The sequence below is a fragment of the Salmo salar genome, chromosome ssa12, assembly GCF_905237065.1.
Source record: "Salmo salar chromosome ssa12, Ssal_v3.1, whole genome shotgun sequence".
Taxonomy (NCBI): domain Eukaryota; kingdom Metazoa; phylum Chordata; class Actinopteri; order Salmoniformes; family Salmonidae; genus Salmo; species Salmo salar.
Window position 1 is genome coordinate 92,703,201 of NC_059453.1, and position 19,933 is coordinate 92,723,133.

The window sequence follows — 19,933 nt, forward strand, 5'->3', positions numbered from 1 at the left end:
TATAAATAACCAGTAATAACACTACTGCCTGTCTATAAATAACCAGTAATAACACTACTGTCTGTCTATAAATAACCAGTAATACCACTACTGTCTGTCTATAAATAACCAGTAATAACACTACTGTCTATAAATAACCAGTAATACCACTACTGTCTGTCTATAAATAACCAGTAATACCACTACTGTCTGTCTATAAATAACCAGTAATAACACTACTGTCTGTCTATAAATAACCAGTAATACCACTACTGTCTGTCTATAAATAACCAGTAATACCACTACTGTCTATAAATAACCAGTAATAACACTACTGTCTGTCTATAAATAACCAGTAATACCACTACTGTCTGTCTATAAATAACCAGTAATAACACTACTGTCTGTCTATAAATAACCAGTAATACCACTACTGTCTGTCTATAAATAACCAGTAATAACACTACTGTCTGTCTATAAATAACCAGTAATACCACTACTGTCTGTCTATAAATAACCAGTAATAACACTACTGTCTGTCTATAAATAACCAGTAATAACACTACTGTCTATAAATAACCAGTAATAACACTACTGCCTATAAATAACCAGTAATAACACTACTGCCTGTCTATAAATAACCAGTAATAACACTACTGTCTATAAATAACCAGTAATAACACTACTGCCTGTCTATAAATAACCAGTAATACCACTACTGTCTGTCTATAAATAACCAGTAATAACACTACTGCCTGTCTATAAATAACACTACTGTCTGTCTATAAATAACCAGTAATAACACTACTGTCTATAAATAACCAGTAATAACACTACTGTCTGTCTATAAATAACCAGTAATACCACTACTGTCTGTCTATAAATAACCAGTAATACCACTACTGTCTGTCTATAAATAACCAGTAATACCACTACTGTCTGTCTATAAATAACCAGTAATAACACTACTGTCTATAAATAACCAGTAATACCACTACTGTCTGTCTATAAATAACCAGTAATAACACTACTGTCTGTCTATAAAAAACCAGTAATAACACTACTGACTGTCTATAAATAACCAGTAATACCACTACTGTCTGTCTATAAATAACCAGTAATAACACTACTGTCTGTCTATAAATAACCAGTAATAACACTACTGTCTGTCTATAAATAACCAGTAATACCACTACTGTCTGTCTATAAATAACCAGTAATACCACTACTGTCTGTCTATAAATAACCAGTAATAACACTACTGTCTATAAATAACCAGTAATACCACTACTGTCTGTCTATAAATAACCAGTAATAACACTACTGTCTGTCTATAAAAACCAGTAATAACACTACTGTCTGTCTATAAATAACCAGTAATAACACTACTGTCTGTCTATAAAAAACCAGTAATAACACTACTGTCTGTCTATAAATAACCAGTAATACCACTACTGTCTGTCTATAAATAACCAGTAATAACACTACTGTCTGTCTATAAATAACCAGTAATAACACTACTGTCTGTCTATAAATAACCAGTAATACCACTACTGTCTGTCTATAAATAACCAGTAATAACACTACTGTCTGTCTATAAATAACCAGTAATACCACCACTGTCTATAAATAACCAGTAATAACACTACTGTCTGTCTATAAATAACCAGTAATAACACTACTGTCTATAAATAACCAGTAATACCACTACTGTCTATAAATAACCAGTAATACCACTACTGTCTGTCTATAAATAACCAGTAATACCACTACTGTCTGTCTATAAATAACCAGTAATACCACTACTGTCTGTCTATAAATAACCAGTAATAACACTACTGTCTGTCTATAAATAACCAGTAATAACACTACTGCTCTATAAATAACCAGTAATAACACTACTGCCTATAAATAACCAGTAATAACACTACTGCCTGTCTATAAATAACCAGTAATAACACTACTGTCTATAAATAACCAGTAATAACACTACTGCCTGTCTATAAATAACCAGTAATAACACTACTGTCTGTCTATAAATAACCAGTAATAACACTACTGTCTATAAATAACCAGTAATACCACTACTGTCTGTCTATAAATAACCAGTAATAACACTACTGTCTATAAATACCCAGTAATAACACTACTGTCTCTTAGTAAGTGTGCATAGCTTCATATGTATGTCCAGTCATTATGTCATTTGGTTAGAGGATCAGGATCGATGGAGGCATGCTGCCAGTTAGATGTGAGGGGTCAAAGGTTATAATGGGCATTAAGGAAGTGGAGGAGGAGTGATCATTATGGAGAAGGGATAAGGCTTCTCTAATGGAACCCTAGTCCTTATATAGTGCAATACTTTTGACAAGGGTCCATAACGCTCTGGTAAAAAGTACTGCTATATATAGGCAATAGGATTCCATATGGGACATAGTCTCGTTGGTTTGTATAGAGGAGGGGGATGTGAATAAAGAGATTTACAGGTTTGATGGGAACAATCGATCCTATGGGAACAATCGATCCGCCGGACAGAATGTTATTGGTTAGAGTCCATTAGCCATCTAAAAAGGGAATGAGCAAGTATCTACGTATACAAGGACTGCTGAGTTTAAACTACGCCTTCAATTGAAGAACCTCTGAAGGCTCTGTTCCTATGACCTTCACTGGAACACCGTTACTATAGGAACTGTTACATTAACATGGTGATCTCAGAACACTTTGTTCACTGGGAGATTTGTCTTTCTAAATTCTGCTTTGCTTACTTCTTTCATATCGAAAAACCTTTATTTACTTAGAAAAGTTACTTGTATCTACTAAATGTAGGTAAGAATGTAGCCATAGAACCAGTGGTGGATTTATGTTTAGGCGACATGGGCGGCCGCACAAAAAAAATCAGAATGGCGACATTTGCACGATCGGTTTTCTTTCGCTCATTTGCGCGTCACTTCAATGATATCATGTCACCGTGTGGGACTGTGGGTCAATTAACCTTGTCGGAGTGGGTGCCCTGATTCTAGTTTGTGATCTAGGCAGGCTACTGCCTGGGAAGGTCTCCCACTCAGAAGTACGAGATGGGCGGGGTAGGTTGACCTCCGGTCTCCCCACTGGAAGTCCAAGGTCGGGAGAGCAGGGGAATCTATCAAATAACGCACCTCTAACTTTGTACAATACTAATGCAATTAGTAAAATCAGTCACACTACGAAATGCTACCAAATAAATCACAATTCATTCATAATACTGTGAATATATAGTTTCACAGATATATTGTTGCATTTTTTTCTGGTTTGTGTGAAATCGTTGAGAATATTATAAAACCAGTCTGCACACCACCAAGGTGAATTGGTTTAGTCTTGACTCTTGGTTGACAGTGTTGGGGGGATGGGTAATGTAGTCTTGACTCTTGGTTGACAGTGTGGGGTGATGGGTAATGTAGTCTTGACTCTTGGTTGACAGTGTGGGGTGATGGGTAATGTAGTCTTGACTCTTGGTTGACAGTGTGGGGTGATGGGTAATGTAGTCTTGACTCTTGGTTGACAGTGTGGGGTGATGGGTAATGTAGTCTTGACTCTTGGTTGACAGTGTTGGGTGATGGGTAATGTAGTCTTGACTCTTGGTTGACAGTGTTGGGGGATGGGTAATGTAGTCTGGACTCTTGGTTGACAGTGTTGGGGGGATGGGTAATGTAGTCTTGACTCTTGGTTGACAGTGTGGGGTGATGGGTAATGTAGTCTTGACTCTTGGTTGACAGTGTGGGGGGATGGGTAATGTAGTCTGGACTCTTGGTTGACAGTGTTGGGGGGATGGGTAATGTAGTCTGGACTCTTGGTTGACAGTGTTGGGTGATGGGTAATGTAGTCTTGACTCTTGGTTGACAGTGTGGGGTGATGGGTAATGTAGTCTGGACTCTTGGTTGACAGTGTGGGGGATGGGTAATGTAGTCTGGACTCTTGGTTGACAGTGTTGGGGATGGGTAATGTAGTCTTGACTCTTGGTTGACAGTGTGGGGTGATGGGTAATGTAGTCTTGACTCTTGGTTGACAGTGTGGGGTGATGGGTAATGTAGTCTGGACTCTTGGTTGACAGTGTGGGGGGATGGGTAATGTAGTCTGGACTCTTGGTTGACAGTGTGGGGTGATGGGTAATGTAGTCTTGACTCTTGGTTGACAGTGTGGGGTGATGGGTAATGTAGTCTTGACTCTTGGTTGACAGTGTGGGGTGATGGGTAATGTAGTCTTGACTCTTGGTTGACATTGTGGGGGGATGGGTAATGTAGTCTTGACTCTTGGTTGACAGTGTGGGGTGATGGGTAATGTAGTCTTGACTCTTGGTTGACAGTGTGGGGTGATGGGTAATGTAGTCTTGACTCTTGGTTGACAGTGTGGGGTGATGGGTAATGTAGTCTTGACTCTTGGTTGACAGTGTGGGGTGATGGGTAATGTAGTCTTGACTCTTGGTTGACAGTGTGGGGTGATGGGTAATGTAGTCTTGACTCTTGGTTGACAGTGTGGGGTGATGGGTAATGTAGTCTTGACTCTTGGTTGACAGTGTGGGGTGATGGGTAATGTATTGATGCTCGAGTGCCAAATAAACACAAATTTGTTTCTATTTGTCTTTGTTACTTTTTAAAAAACATTTATGAGTCTTATTTTTGTATATATTTATATTGTTTTAAATGTTATGATTATTTATTTGTGTTGTTCCAAATGTCTGAATAGAAATTACAGTTAGTGGAGAATGGTGCGAACTCCCCGCCGAAGAGTGGGGGTTTTGCCCACGGAGCCAAACAAGCTAGAACCACCACCAAGGAGCCCTGGACAGCTCCAGTCCACTACACTATACAGACTGACAGACTGACAGGCTTTACAGACCACTACACTATACAGACTGACAGACTGACAGGCTTTACAGACCACTACACTATACAGACTGACAGACTGACAGGCTTTACAGACCACTACACTATACAGACTGACAGACTGACAGGCTTTACAGACCACTACACTATACAGACTGACAGACTGACAGGCTTTACAGACCACTACACTATACAGACTGACAGACTGACAGGCTTTACAGACCACTACACTATACAGACTGACAGACTGACAGGCTTTACAGACCACTACACTATACAGACTGACAGACTGACAGGCTTTACAGACCACTACACTATACAGACTGACAGACTGACAGGCTTTACAGACCACTACACTATACAGACTGACAGACTGACAGGCTTTACAGACCACTACACTATACAGACTGACAGACTGACAGGCTTTACAGACCACTACACTATACAGACTGACAGACTGACAGGCTTTACAGACCACTATACTATACAGACTGACAGACTGACAGGCTTTACAGACCACTACACTATACAGACTGACAGACTGACAGGCTTTACAGACCACTACACTATACAGACTGACAGACTGACAGGCTTTACAGACCTCTACACTATACAGACTGACAGACTGACAGGCTTTACAGACCACTATACTATACAGACTGACAGACTGACAGGCTTTACAGACCACTACACCATACAGACTGACAGACTGACAGGCTTTACAGACCACTACACCATACAGACAGACAGACTGTAACACAGAGAGAAATGCAGACCAGAAAGGGGTCAAATATACATAGATTATACCCAGGTTTTACAGTAGAGAAGGGCTAGCAGTGAGCACACAAACAACACAGGGTGTTAAGGGTAGATGGGAGAGTCAGGGTAAACCAACACAGGGGGTAAGGGTAGATGGGAGAGTCAGGGTAAACCAACACAGGGGGTAAGGGTAGATGGGAGAGTCAGGGTAAACCAACACAGGGGGTAAGGGTAGATGGGAGAGTCAGGGTAAACCAACACAGGGGGTAAGGGTGATGGGAGAGTCAGGGTAAACCAACACAGGGGGTAAGGGTAGATGGGAGAGTCAGGGTAAACCAACACAGGGGGTAAGGGTAGATGGGAGAGTCAGGGTAAACCAACACAGGGGGTAAGGGTAGATGGGAGAGTCAGGGTAAACCAACACAGGGGGTAAGGGTAGATGGGAGAGTCAGGGTAAACCAACACAGGGGATAAGGGAGAGTCAGGGTAAACCAACACAGGGGATAAGGGTAGATGGGAGAGTCAGGGTAAACCAACACAGGGGATAAGGGTAGATGGGAGAGTCAGGGTAAACCAACACAGGGGGTAAGGGTAGATGGGAGAGTCAGGGTAAATCTACAGTGTGTTAAGGGTAGACGGGAGAGTCAGGGTAAATCTACAGTGTGTTAAGGGTAGACAGGAGAGTCAGGGTAAATCTACAGTGTGTTAAGGGTAGACAGGAGAGTCAGGGTAAATCTACAGTGTGTTTCACTCCCAGCTACAAACCTAAGTAGCTATTTTGAGCTACGTCCTCAAACATGGGCCAGTTGGAGTGTGGCTCCAGAGTTTTGTACACCAGCGCATCTTCATCAGGACTAGCCATGAACAAGAGCCCTGAGGCCCGAGAGAGAGGAAGAGGAAGGAGAGGGGGGGAGTGGAGGAGTGGAGGAGAGGTGGTGAGGTGGAACAGGGTGACAAAGAGAGAGAGGGAGATGGAGAGAGAGAGAGGGAGTGCAGGTGAGAAAGAACTGTGCTGTGATTGTGTGTGTGTGTGTTCTTCTTCCTGGTATTGCAGTGGTATGTGGGTAAACCACTGGTACCCAACAGAAGGACGACAAGACTGACTCACACTGGACCCAGAATTAGATCTGTTTGTGCTTTTAGCCAACTTCTCACGTACTGTATGGCATTGGCATGACAGCAGAGTAGTTCGCTAAAGGATAAGCTGATATGGTACCAGTCTATAACAGGCCCTGATGACTGTGAGATAATAATATTCCAATTGTCTTGAGTGTTATTCTATTGTCGTATTTCTCACCCATGATTGGTCCATTCATGCGTAGCTACTTCATGTGGTAAAGCATTCAGAATATTGAGGTGGAGTGGAGCTGCCTACGGACAGGTCAGGGAGGGGCCCTACGGACAGGTCAGGGAGGGGCCCTACGGACAGGTCAGGGATGGGCCCTAAGGACAGGTCAGGGATGGGCCCTAAGGACAGGTCAGGGATGGGCCCTACGGACAGGTCAGGGAGGGGCCCTACGGACAGGTCAGGGAGGGGCCCTAAGGACAGGTCAGGGAGGGGCCCTACGGACAGGTCAGGGAGGGGCCCTACGGACAGGTCAGGGATGGCCCCTACGGACAGGTCAGGGATGGGCCCTAAGGACAGGTCAGGGATGGGCCCTAAGGACAGGTCAGGGATGGCCCCTAAGGACAGGTCAGGGATGGCCCCTAAGGACAGGTCAGGGATGGCCCCTAAGGACAGGTCAGGGATGGGCCCTAAGGACAGGTCAGGGAGGGCCCCTAAGGACAGGTCAGGAAGGGCCCCTACGGACAGGTCAGCGATGGCCCTAAGGATAGGTCAGGGATGGCCCCTAAGGACATGTCAGGGATGGCCCTAAGGACAGGTCAGGGAGGGCCCCTAAGGACAGGTCAGGAAGGGGCCCTACAGACAGGTCAGGGAGGGCCCCTACGGACAGGTATTTATTTAGGGTACAGTGTGTCGTCAGTCTGTTGTTGTCATCTTCCCTGGCCCTCTCTCCTTTCTGTTCTGTGCCCAGTGATCTCCAGTGAGACAGGACAGCAGGCTAGCAGCAATGTGAGAGGAGCAGCAGAGGGCAGGGACGGTCCTACCCAGGTAACTATGGTAGGGAACTGGGATCAGCTGAGCGTTCAGCTGTTTCTCATCCGCCACCTCATAAGGCCCATCGTCATAGAAACCAAGATCCAACAGTGTCTGGTTGAGCAGCTGGACACGCATCTCTCCTGGAAAGAACAGAGTTATAGGACACAGACAGACAGACAGACAGACAGACAGACAGACAGACAGACAGACAGACAGACAGACAGACAGACAGACAGACAGACAGACAGACAGACAGACAGACAGACAGACATGCGAAACACACACACACACAACACACACACACACACACACACACACACACACACACACACACACACACACACACACACACACACACAAAGAGAGAGACAACTCCCACACATAAACACATAGATATCCACTGGACACAGTCATCTCTGGGGTTACACAATGTTAATGTCAAGTACCATATGATGTAATCGTTACTCCACCTAAGGCCTGTATAACATATGATACAGTGATCCATAATTCATATTGATCACTGATGTCACATAATGATCAGCCCAATAACTAACTGCTGGGAATCAATTATTTTGATACATCAGTATGACTACTAAGGCCAATCAGTATATTGGTTAGCTTTATAGATCAATGATTTGTCCAAGGATAGAAATAACATTTTATGAAAAACTGAATTATGACTTTTGGGTATTTTTTTAAATATGGTTATTTCTAACGATCTGCTGTTTGACCTGTTTCTCTGAGCGTGAGCCCAGCTAGATAATGCCACCAATATACTGATTGGCCTTAGTAGTTATACTGACTGATGGAACTGTCATTATGAGACATCAGTGATCAATATGAGTTATGGATCACTGTATCGTATGTTATACTGACTGATGGAACTGTCATTATGAGACATCAGTGATCAATATGAGTTATGGATCACTGTATCGTATGTTATACTGACTGATCCATTTAGTGATCAGGGGTCTATTGGCGAGGTGGGTTTTCTCTTCCTAACGATATTCTCTCTTTTATTACACCACTGTTCAGGTCGAAAACACCTCTGACAACAAGCTTCGATTTTTTTTGGGGGTGAACTATAATTTTGCAAGGCACAGCTGTCAGTCCCCACTATTTAACGTTTCTTTATACAGGTCTGCATGTCACCGTACCTTTCCAGTTGTACGTTCCTGGAGCGCCGAACATGATGAAGTTATTGTCTGGTGTGAAGGCGGCAGACAGGCCCTGCTGACAGAAACCAAACTGTTCGTGTCCCTGAGGTCGTCCCTCACAGAACTTCCACTCCCCTCCATCCAAATCATCCCTCTCTGTCAGGTCTTCACTCAGGACATAGCAACGACCGATAGGGTCCCGAGTCTCCGACGGCAGGCCCACACGCTGACGCAGCTCATACAGGTGGGCACAGGTCTGGAGAGGGTTAGGGGTAGTACCATATCAGTCACTGGAAGAGACAGTCTACTACATTGCCCTAACAAACAAAAAAAAGACAGTAACTGCTCATTTGGTCTAAGATTAGTTAATATAATTTTTACTACATTAAATACATGCTTAATCACGTGGACAAGTATCCTTCCTCTATTGTGTTGTGTTCAGGAGAAAATGGGGGTCATGTTAGCAGTAACTGCATAAAGTTACAGTGAAACCAAGGTAAATAAAAGCCATTTTTCTCAGTTCCACGCTATGAGCAGTTACTGCCTTTTTGCTTGGTAGGAAAGTACAGACATAGCCTGGTCTCAGATCTGTTTGTGGGCACGTCTGGAGAGTCTGGCTACTGTAAGTAACTGGTAGAGACAGTCTACTACAGACATAGTCTGGTCTCAGATCTGTTTGTGGGCACGTCTGGAGAGTCTGGCTACTGTAAGTAACTGGTAGAGACAGTCTACTACACTACAGTACAGGTGGGCCCTGGTCTGGAGAGGGACAGGATCAGTAGCTGTACATTCTCAGCATTGGGCCCTGGTCTACTAACTACAGTACAGACATAGCCTGGTCTACTAACTACAGTACAGACATAGCCTGGTCTACTAACTACAGTACAGACATAGTCTGGTCTACTAACTACAGTACAGACATAGTCTGGTCTACTAACTACAGTACAGACATAGTCTGGTCTACTAACTACAGTACAGACATAGTCTGGTCTACTAACTACAGTACAGACATAGTCTGGTCTACTAACTACAGTACAGACATAGTCTGGTCTACTAACTACAGTACAGACATAGCCTGGTCTACTAACTACAGTACAGACATAGTCTGGTCTACTAACTACAGTACAGACATAGCCTGGTCTACTAACTACAGTACAGACATAGCCTGGTCTACTAACTACAGTACAGACATAGTCTGGTCTACTAACTACAGTACAGACATAGCCTGGTCTACTAACTACAGTACAGACATAGCCTGGTCTACTAACTACAGTACAGACATAGTCTGGTCTACTAACTACAGTACAGACATAGTCTGGTCTACTAACTACAGTACAGACATAGCCTGGTCTACTAACTACAGTACAGACATAGCCTGGTCTACTAACTACTGTACAGACATAGTCTGGTCTACTAACTACAGTACAGACATAGTCTGGTCTACTAACTACAGTACAGACATAGTCTGGTCTACTAACTACAGTACAGACATAGTCTGGTCTACTAACTACAGTACAGACATAGCCTGGTCTACTAACTACTACTAACTACAGTACAGACATAGTCTGGTCTACTAACTACAGTACAGACATAGCCTGGTCTCAGATATGGTCGTGTGGTCTTGCCAACTCCTATGGTGCCATGGCAATAACCCTAGGAACACAAACTGATCTGGGACCAGGCCCCAGGCCACTACAGGCATGCTTAGTACCAGGAGTTTTTCCTTCCCTTACCACCACCTTTCCTCCAATCCCCTGGCTCTTGACTGTCACTCCTAGCCACTGGTTGTCCTTGCTCTCCCTGTCAAGGTTTACATCTCCATCGATGTCCACTCGCTCGCAGTCAAACTCCTCGCCTGTGATTGGACAGCGGTACAGGGCGCCAGTACGCTGTCTCCGCATGAGGCCCAGTCCTCTGTCCCGGGGAGCTCCCACCAGTATCCTGGAAGACACAACACAAGGGATCATTACTGGAAGACACAACACATCAGATCATTACTGGGAGACACAACACATCAGATCTTTACTGGGAGACACAACACATCAGATCTTTACTGGAAGACACAACACATCAGATCTTTACTGGGAGACACAACACATCAGATCTTTACTGGAAGACAGATATTTACTGGAAGACACAACACATCAGATCATTACTGGAAGATACAACACAACAGATCTTTACTGGAAGACAACACAACAGATCTTTACTAGGAGCATAGTCTCATGACTGACCCAGACACAAACTATCTAGTAGCTGGCCAGCCCATGCAAGATTTGGTTCTTGGTTCATGCCATTGTTTTGTAAACACTTTCACACAAAGGAACTTCCAAGAGTAAGTGCAATTTAGTATATGTGACCCAAGCTGGGATTCAGATTTGACTGGGAGCATGGCTATAGGCCCAGGAGTGTTTCCTGGCCATATCACCTAACCAGGAAACACTCAGGGCACAATACCGTAGTTATGAGCTTTTATTGGGACCTGGGCCCCTTTTCACAAACCATCACAGAGTAGCTGATCTATGATCAGTTTTGCCACTTAGATTATACCGAATAAGATTGTATGGACAGGGAGGAGATCTGCACTCACACTCTGAGACACTTTATAAATACGGCCCCTGGAGTTGTTCCTGCATGGTCAGGTCACATGGTCAGGAAACAGGAAACACCTTACTGAGATATCTTAGATGTTCTGTGTTTGACATGTTGTTTCCAACAACAACCTCAGTTTATTTCGGGGTGAGGTCACTATTCACCAACATGCAGAGCTGCTGTACAGCAGCCTATCAGTGTATTACGATGAGATAGATCCTAACACTGACACTACTGGGTAATGTCATGACTCTCTCTCTCTCTCTCTCTCTCCCTCTTCTATTTTTGTAACTGTTGCGGACCCAGAAAAAGGTCTTTATTTTCAGTACCATGGTGGGTGCTGATAATTTGGGGTCGTGGCTCTGGCCTTATACGGACTGGCTGGTCCAGGCAAAGGGGGCTATTTAAAAACTCACCGTTGAACCACATTCCACCCAAACAACCCTTTCCTCTAGTCTCCCGGCTCTCAGCCATGACATGACACAGGCACGGAAGCAAGGCATAGAGAAACGCAGTGAAAGAGGGGGAGACAGAGAGGGAGAGATAGAGACCGATGGACGGGGAGAGAAAAAGAAAGTGTAAAGAGAGAGGGAGCGAGAGAGAGAGAGAGAGAGCGAGAGATGAAGCAAAGAAAATTACCACACAGGAGAAACATTTTTTAAGTAAAAAAATGACCGTTTTTATTGGAAGTTTCAAAACACTGTCTCCTGTTTCATGCCTACTGGACCAATGTGTTAGTTTGGGATGGAAAGCACACGAATAACCTCAAGCACTGTCTGTCTGATATTGATATGTGCAAGCAGCATGCGTATATTACAGCTTTCCCAACTGTCTGCTGCACCTCCTGGCTATAAATATGGGTTAGCTGATAGCACTAAAGAAACCAGACGAACAGACAGAGGCCTGAGGGGTGAGGCCTGAGGGGTGAGGGGTGAGGCCTGAGGGGTGAGGCCTGAGGGGTGAGGCCTGAGGGGTGAGGGGTGAGGCCTGAGGGGTGAGGCCTGAGGGGTGAGGGGTGAGGCCTGAGGGGTGAGGCCTGAGGGGTGAGGGGTAAGGCCTGAGGGGTGAGGGGTGAGGCCTGAGGGGTGAGGCCTGAGGGGTGAGGCCTGAGGGGTGAGGGGTAAGGCCTGAGGGGTGAGGGGTGAGGCCTGAGGGGTGAGGCCTGAGGGGTGAGGGGTGAGGCCTGAGGGGTGAGGCCTGAGGGGTGAGGGGTGAGGCCTGAGGGGTGAGGCCTGAGGGGTGAGGGTGAGGCCTGAGGGGTGAGACCTGAGGGGTGAGGCCTGAGCGGTGAGGCCTGAGGGGTGAGGCCTGAGGGGTGAGGCCTGAGCGGTGAGGCCTGAGGGGTGAGGCCTGAGGGGTGAGGCCTGAGCGGTGAGGCCTGAGGGGTGAGGCCTGAGGGGTGAGGCCTGAGGGGTGAGGGGTAAGGCCTGAGGGGTGAGGGGTGAGGCCTGAGGGGTGAGGCCTGAGGGGTGAGGCCTGAGCGGTGAGGCCTGAGGGGTGAGGCCTGAGGGGTGAGGGGTGAGGCCTGAGGGGTGAGGCCTGAGGGGTGAGGCCTGAGCGGTGAGGCCTGAGGGGTGAGGGGTGAGGCCTGAGGGGTGAGGCCTGAGGGGTGAGGGGTGAGGCCTGAGGGTTGAGGCGTGAGGCCTGAGGGGTGAGGGGTGAGGGGTGAGGCCTGAGGGGTGAGGCCTGAGGGGTGAGGCCTGAGGGGTGAGGCCTGAGTGGTGAGGCCTGAGGGGTGAGGCCTGAGGGGTGAGGCCTGAGCGGTGAGGCCTGAGGGGTGAGGGGTGAGGCGTGAGGGTGAGCAGGGCAGACAGCAGGGCTCTGTAAGTCATCTGCACCACACTACAACTGGGGGACAGTAGGTATGGAATACAGTACTGGGATAATAATCTACAACTGAGATATCACAATCAGTCTCTCTGTGTGAACCAAGACTAACACAGTCACTCCTAGCCTGATCACCAGGTCTGTTTGTGCTTGAGAAAACTTCTCTGGTACCTACGACAGCAAATGAGGGGTTGGTTAATTAATGCAATGACTAACAGACCTACTTGGTGACCGACTCCTATGGTGTTTATAAAGGGCTACAGTCATGTCTCAAAGTCACACCATTGCAGTCATGTGTTAGATGGTCCAGTACAGAAATCTGTACAGAACTATATGCAGGGTAAAAGTTGGTTTATCTAACCTGACTACAGGGTAACAGTTGGTTTATCTAACATGATTACAGGGTAACAGTTGGTTTATCTAACCTGACTACAGCTACAGGGTAACAGTTGGTTTATCTAACCTGACTACAGGGTAACAGTTGGTTTATCTAACCTGACTACAGGGTAACAGTTGGTTTATCTAACCTGACTACAGGGTAACAGTTGGTGTATCTAATCTGACTACAGAGTAACAGCTGGTTTATCTAACCTGACTACAGGGTAACAGTTGGTTTATCTAACCTGACTACAGGGTAACAGTTGGTTTATCTAACCTGACTACAGGGTAACAGTTGGTTTATCTAACCTGACTACAGGGTAACAGTTGGTTTATCTAACCTGACTACAGGGTAACAGTTGGTGTATCTAACCTGACTACAGGGTAACAGTTGGTTTATCTAACCTGACTACAGGGTAACAGTTGGTTTATCTAACCTGACTACAGGGTAACAGTTGGTTTATCTAACCTGACTACAGCTACAGGGTAACAGTTGGTTTATCTAACCTGACTACAGCTACAGGGTAACAGTTGGTTTATCTAACCTGACTACAGCTACAGGGTAACAGTTGGTTTATCTAACCTGACTACAGCTACAGGGTAACAGTTGGTTTATCTAACCTGACTGCAGCTACATGGTAACAGTTGGTTTATCTAACCTGACTACAGGGTAACAGTTGGTTTATCTAACCTGACTACAGGGTAACAGTTGGTTTATCTAACCTGATTACAGGGTAACAGTTGTTTTATCTAACCTGACTACAGGGTAACAGTTGGTTTATCTAACCTGACTACAGCTTCAGGGTAACAGTTGGTTTATCTAACCTGACTACAGGGTAACAGTTGGTTTATCTAACCTGACTACAGGGTAACAGTTGGTTTATCTAACCTGACTACAGCTACAGGGTAACAGTTGGTGTATCTAACCTGACTACAGCTACAGTGTAACAGTTGGTTTATCTAACCTGATTACAGGGTAACAGTTGGTTTATCTAACCTGACTACAGCTACAGGGTAACAGTTGGTATATCTAACCTGACGGCTACAGGGTAACAGTTGGTTTATCTAACCTGACTACAGGGTAACAGTTGGTTTATCTAACCTGACTACAGCTACAGGGTAACAGTTGGTTTATCTAACCTGACTACAGGGTAACAGTTGGTTTATCTAACCTGACTACAGGGTAACAGTTGGTTTATCTAACCTGACTACAGCTACAGGGTAACAGTTGGTGTATCTAACCTGGATACAGCTACAGGGTAACAGTTGGTTTATCTAACCTGACTACAGCTACAGGGTAACAGTTGGTTTATCTAACCTGATAAGTACAGGGTAACAGTTGGTTTATCTAACCTGACTACAGCTACAGGGTAACAGTTGGTTTATCTAACCTGACTGCAGCTACAGGGTAACAGTTGGTTTATCTAACCTGACTACAGGGTAACAGTTGGTTTATCTAACCTGACTACAGGGTAACAGTTGGTTTATCTAACCTGACTACAGGGTAACAGTTGGTTTATCTAACCTGACTACAGCTACAGGGTAACAGTTGGTTTATCTAACCTGACTACAGCTACAGGGTAACAGTTGGTTTATCTAACCTGACTAAAGGGTAACAGTTGGTTTATCTAACCTGACTACAGCTACAGGGTAACAGTTGGTTTATCTAACCTGACTACAGCTACAGGGTAACAGTTGGTTTATCTAACCTGACTACAGGGTAACAGTTGGTTTATCTAACCTGACTACAGGGTAACAGTTGGTTTATCTAACCTGATTACAGGGTAACAGTTGGTTTATCTAACCTGACTACAGGGTAACAGTTGGTTTATCTAACCTGACTACAGGGTAACAGTTGGTTTATCTAACCTGACTACAGGGTAACAGTTGGTGTATCTAACCTGACTACAGGGTAACAGTTGGTTTATCTAACCTGACTACAGGGTAACAGTTGGTTTATCTAACCTGACTACAGCTACAGGGTAACAGTTGGTTTATCTATCCTGACTTCAGCTACAGGGTAACAGTTGGTTTATCTAACCTGACTACAGCTACAGGGTAACAGTTGGTTTATCTAACCTGACTACAGCTACAGGGTAACAGTTGGTTTATCTAACCTGACTACAGGGTAACAGTTGGTTTATCTAACCTGACTACAGGGTAACAGTTGGTTTATCTAACCTGACTACAGCTACAGGGTAACAGTTGGTGTATCTAACCTGACTACAGCTACAGTGTAACAGTTGGTTTATCTAACCTGACTACAGGGTAACAGTTGGTTTATCTAACCTGATTACAGGGTAACAGTTGGTTTATCTAACCTGACTACAGCTACAGGGTAACAGTTGGTTTATCTAACCTGACTACAGGGTAACAGTTGGTTTATCTAACCTAATTACAGGGTAACAGTTGGTTTATCTAACCTGACTACAGGGTAACAGTTGGTTTATCTAACCTGACTACAGAGTAACAGTTGGTGTATCTAACCTGACTACAGGGTAACAGCTGGTTTATCTAACCTGACTACAGGGTAACAGTTGGTTTATCTAACCTGATTACAGGGTAACAGTTGGTTTATCTAACCTGACTACAGGGTAACAGTTGGTTTATCTAACCTGACTACAGGGTAACAGTTGGTTTATCTAACCTGACTACAGGGTAACAGTTGGTGTATCTAACCTGACTACAGGGTAACAGTTGGTTTATCTAACCTGACTACAGGGTAACAGTTGGTTTATCTAACCTGATTACAGGGTAACAGTTGGTTTATCTAACCTGACTACAGCTACAGGGTAACAGTTGGTTTATCTAACCTGACTACAGCTACAGGGTAACAGTTGGTTTATCTAACCTGACTACAGCTACAGGGTAACAGTTGGTTTATCTAACCTGACTACAGCTACAGGGTAACAGTTGGTTTATCTAACCTGACTGCAGCTACATGGTAACAGTTGGTTTATCTAACCTGACTACAGGGTAACAGTTGGTTTATCTAACCTGACTACAGGGTAACAGTTGGTTTATCTAAACTGATTACAGGGTAACAGTTGGTTTATCTAACCTGACTACAGGGTAACAGTTGGTTAATCTAACCTGACTACAGCTTCAGGGTAACAGTTGGTTTATCTAACCTGACTACAGGGTAACAGTTGGTTTATCTAACCTGACTACAGGGTAACAGTTGGTTTATCTAACCTGACTACAGCTACAGGGTAACAGTTGGTGTATCTAACCTGACTACAGCTACAGTGTAACAGTTGGTTTATCTAACCTGACTACAGGGTAACAGTTGGTTTATCTAACCTGACTACAGCTACAGGGTAACAGTTGGTTTATCTAACCTGACTGCAGCTACAGGATAACAGTTGGTTTATCTAACCTGACTACAGGGTAACAGTTGGTTTATCTAACCTGACTACAGCTACAGGGTAACAGTTGGTTTATCTAACCTGACTACAGGGTAACAGTTGGTTTATCTAACCTGACTACAGGGTAACAGTTGGTGTATCTAACCTGACTACAGCTACAGGGTAACAGTTGGTGTATCTAACCTGGATACAGCTACAGGGTAACAGTTGGTTTATCTAACCTGACTACAGCTACAGGGTAACAGTTGGTTTATCTAACCTGATTACAGGGTAACAGTTGGTTTATCTAACCTGACTACAGCTACAGGGTAACAGTTGGTTTATCTAACCTGACTGCAGCTACAGGGTAACAGTTGGTTTATCTAACCTGACTACAGGGTAACAGTTGGTTTATCTAACCTGACTACAGGGTAACAGTTGGTTTATCTAACCTGACTACAGGGTAACAGTTGGTTTATCTAACCTGACTACAGGGTAACAGTTGGTTTATCTAACCTGACTACAGCTACAGGGTAACAGTTGGTTTATCTAACCTGACTAAAGGGTAACAGTTGGTTTATCTAACCTGACTACAGCTACAGGGTAACAGTTGGTTTATCTAACCTGACTACAGCTACAGGGTAACAGTTGGTTTATCTAACCTGACTACAGGGTAACAGTTGGTTTATCTAACCTGACTACAGGGTAACAGTTGGTTTATCTAACCTGATTACAGGGTAACAGTTGGTTTATCTAACCTGACTACAGGGTAACAGTTGGTTTATCTAACCTGACTACAGGGTAACAGTTGGTTTATCTAACCTGACTACAGGGTAACAGTTGGTGTATCTAACCTGACTACAGGGTAACAGTTGGTTTATCTAACCTGACTACAGGGTAACAGTTGGTTTATCTAACCTGACTACAGCTACAGGGTAACAGTTGGTTTATCTATCCTGACTTCAGCTACAGGGTAACAGTTGGTTTATCTAACCTGACTACAGCTACAGGGTAACAGTTGGTTTATCTAACCTGACTACAGCTACAGGGTAACAGTTGGTTTATCTAACCTGACTACAGGGTAACAGTTGGTTTATCTAACCTGACTACAGGGTAACAGTTGGTTTATCTAACCTGACTACAGCTACAGGGTAACAGTTGGTTTATCTAACCTGACTACAGCTACAGGGTAACAGTTGGTTTATCTAACCTGACTACAGCTACAGGGTAACAGTTGGTTTATCTAATCTGACTACAGCTACAGGGTAACAATTGGTTTATCTAACCTGACTGCAGCTACAGGGTAACAGTTGGTTTATCTAACCTGACTACAGGGTAAGAGTTGGTTTATCTAACCTGACTACAGCTACAGGGTAACAGTTGGTTTATCTAACCTGACTGCAGCTACAGGGTAACAGTTGGTTTGTCTAACCTGACTACAGGGTAACAGTTGGTTTATCTAACCTGACTACAGGGTAACAGTTGGTTTATCTAACCTGACTACAGCTACAGGGTAACAGTTGGTTTATCTAACCTGACTACAGCTACAGGGTAACAGTTGGTTTATCTAACCTGACTACAGCTACAGGGTAACAGTTGGTTTATCTAACCTGACTACAGCTACAGGGTAACAGTTGGTTTATCTAACCTGACTGCAGCTACATGGTAACAGTTGGTTTATCTAACCTGACTACAGGGTGACAGTTGGTTTATCTAACCTGACTCACTACAGGGTAACAGTTGGTTTATCTAACCTGATTACAGGGTAACAGTTGGTTTATCTAACCTGACTACAGGGTAACAGTTGGTTTATCTAACCTGACTACAGCTACAGGGTAACAGTTGGTTTATCTAACCTGACTACAGGGTAACAGTTGGTTTATCTAACCTGACTACAGGGTAACAGTTGGTTTATCTAACCTGACTACAGCTACAGGGTAACAGTTGGTGTATCTAACCTGACTACAGCTACAGGGTAACAGTTGGTTTATCTAACCTGACTACAGGGTAACAGTTGGTTTATCTAACCTGACTACAGGGTAACAGTTGGTGTATCTAACCTGACTACAGCTACAGGGTAACAGTTGGTTTATCTAACCTGACTACAGCTACAGGGTAACAGTTGGTTTATCTAACCTGACTACAGCTACAGGGTAACAGTTGGTTTATCTAACCTGATTACAGGGTAACAGTTGGTTTATCTAACCTGACTACAGCTACAGGGTAACAGTTGGTTTATCTAACCTGACTGCAGCTACAGGGTAACAGTTGGTTTATCTAACCTGACTACAGGGTAACAGTTGGTTTATCTAACCTGACTACAGGGTAACAGTTGGTTTATCTAACCTGACTACAGCTACAGGGTAACAGTTGGTTTATCTAACCTGACTACAGCTACAGGGTAACAGTTGGTTTATCTAACCTGACTACAGGGTAACAGTTGGTTAATCTAACCTGACTACAGCTACAGGGTAACAGTTGGTTTATCTAACCTGACTACAGCTACAGGGTAACAGTTGGTTTATCTAACCTGACTACAGGGTAACAGTTGGTTTATCTAACCTTACTACAGGGTAACAGTTGGTTTATCTAACCTGATGTACAGGGTAACAGTTGGTTTATCTAACCTGACTACAGGGTAACAGTTGGTTTATCTAACCTGACTGCAGGGTAACAGTTGGTTTATCTAACCTGAGCTACAGGGTAACAGTTGGTTTATCTAACCTGATTACAGGGTAACAGTTGGTTTATCTAACCTGACTACAGGGTAACAGTTGGTTTATCTAACCTGACTACAGCTACAGGGTAACAGTTGGTGTATCTAACCTGACTACAGCTACAGGGTAACAGTTGGTTTATCTAACCTGACTACAGGGTAACAGTTGGTTTATCTAACCTGACTACAGGGTAACAGTTGGTTTATCTAACCTGACTACA

The 19,933-nt window shown here is 44.2% G+C and overlaps 1 protein-coding gene across 3 annotated transcripts in view; it reads right to left on the bottom strand.

Moving 5' to 3' along the window:
* Positions 1-19,933, bottom strand: part of itga7 (integrin, alpha 7) — a 91,898-nt gene that overhangs the window by 34,517 nt on the left and 37,448 nt on the right. For 2 of the 3 annotated variants that reach the window (XM_014134011.2, XM_014134013.2), the window contains exons 2-4: positions 10,586-10,793; positions 8,853-9,108; positions 7,704-7,835 (exon numbers count right to left, since the gene is read on the bottom strand). In XM_014134011.2, coding sequence (XP_013989486.2) covers positions 7,704-7,835; positions 8,853-9,108; positions 10,586-10,793 — 596 coding nt within the window. Of the gene's footprint in view, positions 1-6,359; positions 6,468-7,703; positions 7,836-8,852; positions 9,109-10,585; positions 10,794-19,933 lie in introns of all 3 variants that reach the window. The other variant, XM_014134012.2, reaches the window with a different exon arrangement.